The 6,000-nt window shown below is 34.1% G+C and overlaps 1 protein-coding gene across 10 annotated transcripts in view; it reads left to right on the plus strand.

The window, feature by feature from the left end:
• LOC126740017 (uncharacterized) overlaps positions 1-6,000 on the plus strand; it is a 95,121-nt gene that overhangs the window by 79,238 nt on the left and 9,883 nt on the right. For 7 of the 10 annotated variants that reach the window (XR_007661772.1, XM_050445918.1, XM_050445925.1 and 4 more), the window contains exon 23: positions 4,511-4,666. The exons of 1 other annotated variant lie outside the window; for it this stretch is intronic. Coding sequence is in view for 8 of the 9 variants with exons in the window: in XM_050445918.1 (XP_050301875.1) it covers positions 4,511-4,666 (156 nt within the window). In the remaining variant the exon portion in view is untranslated. Of the gene's footprint in view, positions 1-4,510; positions 4,667-4,717; positions 4,938-4,994; positions 5,128-6,000 lie in introns of all 10 variants that reach the window. 2 more of the 10 variants (XM_050445894.1, XM_050445907.1) reach the window with 2 other exon arrangements.

The following is a 6,000-nucleotide window of genomic DNA, read 5'->3' on the forward strand; positions in this document are numbered from 1 at the left end:
AAAACTATTCTGTATATTCACACAATTGGGAAAGAAACAGAATACAATGCAATTCAATGCTTATTACATACCTGGTAATTTTAGATTTACAGATACTTTTTATAAAATTCCTCAATTTACTGAAGAAAGTCTTGTCCTAATCTGCCTCTACATTTCACAAATCGCAATGAGATTTTGATTTGAATTGGTAAGAATTGCTTTCTAACGAATATTAATATACGCGAGAAAGTATACGTTGCTATACGTTAGAATTTCACATATGAACCATTTTTATAACTTAAGCACTTAAAGTTTTTGTGTACTTGTGATTTCTATCTAAATTTGTAAGACCCAAACTCATCAGCAACCAATACTTTGTGCAGATTTTGAGGCATTTTTGATTCTAGGCGCTGCATTTATAATCGAATCAACTTGAAAAAAATCAAGAGTAACAATACGGGTCATACTTATAACCTGCCTTAAAATAGGGTTTTTACAATAAACCGTTTTCGAAAAAAAATTAAAAAGATGGGTGCCAAAGTAGCCCCGTGTTTGGGGTTACATTGGCACCCAAACGGAAATGTGAATAAACATAAGTAGGCCCATCCTGGGGTTACTTTGGCACCAAATTAGGCTTTTTTTTAGTTTTTAAATAAAACATTCAATATTTTTAATGAAATTTCTATATTCTTAAACAAAACACTTAAAAACTAACAAAAAATATTTTTCTAATATTTGGCACAGTAAAAGAAAGGAACTAAATCAAAATAACATAATCATCCATTCACATGCCTCACAGGTATAATATTTTTCTTTGGATCCCTCGTTACAAATACCACAGATCCATTTAAAACAACCATTGCATAAAATCCAGTCTGGTCCAGTATAACCCGACCAATAAGCAGCACAAATTCCGCATTCATCTTCATTGTGGGTACTTGAGGATGATGGTAGATTGACATCTTTTAATGTCCATTTTTAAAAAATTTTTGCTTTTCCTTTGCCTTTCCCTTTTCCCTCAATCTTCTTTTTGTCATTATTTTCATTTTCAATTAGTTTTTCCTTGTCTTGCTCCTCTTTAGTTTCTTCACAATCGACTTCTTTGCCGGGAATAATTTTTCGTCCCCGCTTTCGTTTAGGGTTAGTGCTTGATTGTCCACGTGTCTCCTGAAGAAACTCTAATAAACTATCATTCAAAATGTCACTCGTAGATGCATCAATTGGAGTTTTTGGCAATTTGGATAAAGGCTGCTGCGGATCATATGGACAAATTCCGGTGGCACGAAATCCGGATTTTAAATTGTCTTCTACTCTTTCCTGTAGAGATCTCCACAAGCGATCCAGAAGATTCGGAAATTTTTCTTTAGGCAGAGTGCCTTTTACGCGACTGGTCTTTCTCCAATCGTCTAAAATAGCCCTCTATTTCTTTTTCATGGGAGCAAAGAAAGCACGTCCAAAGGCTGCATAGAGTCAGTTAAATTGGGGGGTAAAGGAGCCATATAAATATTATTTTCTGTAGCAGTGTTGGATATCAATCCAAGATTAATTAATATTGAATATTTTTATTTTTTTTATTATTTTTCGGGACGTTTAAATTGGGAAATCATAAGATGGTTCTTTAATAATTAACTATTTTATTTAAAATACATTTTTCCGCGAAAATACGCACATTGTTTTGCGGGCTTGTAACCTTACCGACCTTGCGCAATGCAGGCCAAATGCATTGCCAAAAATTGGAAGGAAGTACGCAGTAGTACCTACACACAGTTGCAAGTAGGTTTTGTAAAACAGCTAACCGCTAACAGCCTTATACATATTGACCGCCGGTGATTTTCCTGCAGTAATTATTTAACGAATTAGATTAAACTTATAATAAAGACTTAAATTAAACTTTACCTAAAGTGTGAGTGCCTGATATGGAAGGAACGATGAACTGGTAGCGCTACCAAGCCCGACTTCAACGAAGCAAGGTAAGCCATTATGCATCACTAATGTGCGTTCGAACATTCCTTGAAAAAACGAAGAACCATATTAAATCTCAATCTATCTCAAAAACCTAATACAGTCCACTAAATCAAAAGTCTGACGACGACAAGCAGCCTTTACCACGGTTGGAGAAAAATGTGAATCTAGGTTATCACCTAAAAGAACAACTGATTCACCATTACAATTTTATTTGACGTGGGGCAGCAACAGTTTAAAAAACCATACCTCAAAGAGATTCATATCGAACCATCCTCTGCTACCGTTATCATAAACTGCCCCTAGAGGGCCACCAACAGTCCAATTTTCGTAAATGTTGTTGGCTTTATAGACTACCATTGGTGGTAGTAGGGTCCATTTGCGCTTCCGCAGACCATTACACTTATTGCTGAACGCGAATGTTCTTGAACCCTTTCAACCCTTTTAGTACCCCTACGAACTAAAACTTTTTTGGCCCCGGGATCGTCTGTGAAATTAGTCTCATCATAGTTAAACACTTGTTTCGCAGAAATGGATTCCAGAACAGGTTTAATGTTATCGAAAAACTCCATTATATCGGCGCGCCCAACCGAAGCACGTGCACACTTAATATTAGATGCCAATCGAATGCTAATATTACTTCTGGTAATAAAATTTTCAATAAAGTTGGGTCCTGGTCTATTGTTGGGCCATCCAGGAATATTTCTGCCTTGTTTTGTAACATATTTTTGCACGATTTCTCTGGCGTCACTAACAGTAACGGGAAAACCCCAATCTGCTACCTGATTGATGGTCTCTGAAATTAGCCTCTCCTCCTGTTGGGTAAGGATGGTGGGGTGACCTACACGACCCTCATGTTTCGCAAACAGCTTATTCTGAAGAGTGCCTCTAGGTATTTTCCATGTTTTGGAAGCTCGTACTTATGACATCATCCCTTCCCTAAAATCTTGCAATGCATTCGCTAAATGCATTGCAAGCATAGCAAATGCATTGCATGCATTCGCTAAACATAAGATATATATAAAATCTTAGCAAAACCTACATTCAATTCCTTACAATAACGAATAGTAAAGGCATACATTATAGATGATTTATAAGTCATGTGATTAGTATGTGCTCTGAAAAATAGCTGAGTCAAAATAAATCACAAGATCGCGCATTTCATCAACATATGCCAATAGTGCCTCTCCCAACTTATAATTATATTCAACTTAGGTTTTTCTTTCTATTGAAGATAAATACAAAACATTTATCGGTATTAAAATGTAATTTGTTTTTAATAGACCAGACATATATATTTTATAAGTTTCGTTGAATATTCTGACAGTCAGTGATACTATTAGCTTTAGATTAAAGTTTGAGATAATCAGCAAATCATAATGTGTTGGAACCATTTACTTCTTTAACCAGATCATAAATAAAATATATTACTATTGCAACTAATTTTTAATTTGTTTTCCATTTAATTCAATGCGTTCTTTGCAATGAAAATTTTGGTTACAGGGTATCACGCTAACATTAATTTTTTATGTGATTTCTTAAAAAGTAAGTAGACCTTATTATTGGGCCACCAAGCTCACCGGGTATAACCCCATTAGATTTCTTTCTTATGGGGCTATTTGAAGTTTATGTAAATAGACCAAATAATATCGATGATTTAAATCAAATAATTCGACGAGAAATTAGACTAATCAATCCGCAAGTCATTAAAAATGTGCAATTGGAAGTTATTTACCGACTTCAAATGTGCATTGAAGTAAATGGACAACATATTGAACATCAGTTTGCAATAAATATTGTATAGATTGTTATTTTTTAATTTCGTATATTTCATTAGGCTATTACGTCAAATTTGACAAACTGCTGACCATAGTATGCTATACAAAAAATATTCAGAATATATCGTAGAATTATAAAATGTCGTAATATACAGTGTTTAAAAAAATTAATGTTGATGCTATAGTTTCTACTTGAGGTAACCTGTATGGAAAATTTTTATTACAAAGAAAGCGCAAGTAACGATACTAATCGACGTGTCCGAAAAATAAAAGAACACAAAAACACCTGAATTTTAAACGAACTTGTTTCTTTCACGGTAAATGCACTGTATGAACTATTTTTGTGCGTTTAATACTTTGTGAGTTAGAACCAATTTTGTCCACTAAGTCACAAAACCCTCAGATTTTTAGGTTTTTGGAACTAATTGGGCGTTTGTCCATATAACTTTCATGATGTTTTTGTATTTATTTTAAAGCATTATAATGGACACTCCGTAGATTCTTTCACCCGAAGAAAGTAATCATAGGTTAAATATTGACTTAACTAAAGCACCTTTGGCCTCGAGTTAAGTTTTTGTAAAATTTTATAGTTTGTAAAATAAACTTAATAAATTTTTGAGGTACGTAATAGGAGATTTTACTCAAAGAAGAGTTGCTTTCAATGGAATAATTTCACATATGAACCATTTTTATAACTTAACACTTGTTATTGTGTACTTATGATTTATAACTAAATTTGTGGACCAAGACCCAAACCTCTCTGATTTAATTATCTTACGGGATCGTTTCAGGAAAAGCAACCTGTAGGTGTAGTGATGCTTTTGGACCAAAACATTCAAGAACTGGACGATAACGTCGAGCCTTCCAAGTTGAATAAATTCGTTATTTTCAAGAACGAATATAGGTTTTATGTAGCAGCCGATTCGATAGAAGAGAGAACCCGATGGGTACGTAAACATATGTAAAATATCGTTAACCTAAATAAAGGATATCCCCAGGTGGACGAGATCCGGAGGTGCGTAAACGATAACCAAGACAACTACCTGGAAAAAACCAAAACCAACCTGAGCCTCTCTCCCAGCGCCATATCAGATCCGGACTGTTTCGGGTATTTAACGAAACTGGGCAGCCAATGGAAGTCCTGGAATAAACGTTATTGTGTCCTCAAAGATGCCGCGTTGTACTTTTACCACGACGCCAACTCCACCAGCCCGTTTGGTAATTAAACTCTTTCACCATGTAGTGATGATGATGTGGTAATAAGGTTGTTTTAAGGGGTGACTTTATTGCACGGGTACAAAGTTCAACTGTCCAGTTCTATTAAAAAACACGGCTTTGAAGTATTAGCGCCCGATGTTACGAAGAAACATTATTACTTTTGTGCCGAATCGGATTCTGATAGAAAAAGGTATTATTTTTAGTTAATTTTAGCCATATTGTTAATTCATAGTAATTAAGGTTCAAAAATATTTTTCATTTCGGGGCGTATTCCAGTTCTCGTTATGTCTGACATTGTCTAAACTGATCTCAGCAGAAGTTTAATAGGGCAATTTTGATTGTGAAACATTTCGATTTTTTAACCTTTGGTTGATATTTTCTGTTTATAAATTAATTCAGCCTTCAACTGTTAATGCCTGGAATAAAACTGAAAATTTTTTTAACTTTAAAGGAATAAAAAAAAATGTGACCTCTAAAGAAAATTTGAGTATGTAACTGCATTCATTCTACGCAAAAAAATGTACAAATATCAGTTTTAGCTTTTTAATATGTCTGACAATAATAGACTTGCAGGATATGAGTGAAAATGCTGTTTTCAAAATCACGCTGTAGCACAAAAACTAAGATAGCTATGGCAAATTTGATTTGAAATTAGTGCATCTTTGGTTTCATTAAAAAGTAGCACGATACCACGAAAACCGTATCCCTCTATCCCTTTTTATAAGCGAAAAACCCCATAAAACATACGAAAATGGGACAACCTGTACTTTCTAGTCTTTAAATGAAGTCGTAAATTGACCTGCTGTATTTCCTATCTTAAATCGGAAAAAAGTTAACTAATTTTTTGAAAATTATGGAATCTACAAAACTGGAAAAAAATCAAAATTTTATTTTTTATCCAAAACCCTTAGCTTCTGGGATTTTTCCATAATTACATGAACCATAGAATATTACCTGTTATCAATGTATAAAAAGGACAAAAAACACAAGTTTGATTTTTCTCCCAAACCCTATTTTTTTACTTTTGAATCCTGTACAGGGAAGGAACCTATTTGGATTATAA

Source organism: Anthonomus grandis, chromosome 1, assembly GCF_022605725.1.
Source record: "Anthonomus grandis grandis chromosome 1, icAntGran1.3, whole genome shotgun sequence".
Taxonomy (NCBI): Eukaryota; Metazoa; Arthropoda; class Insecta; order Coleoptera; family Curculionidae; genus Anthonomus; species Anthonomus grandis.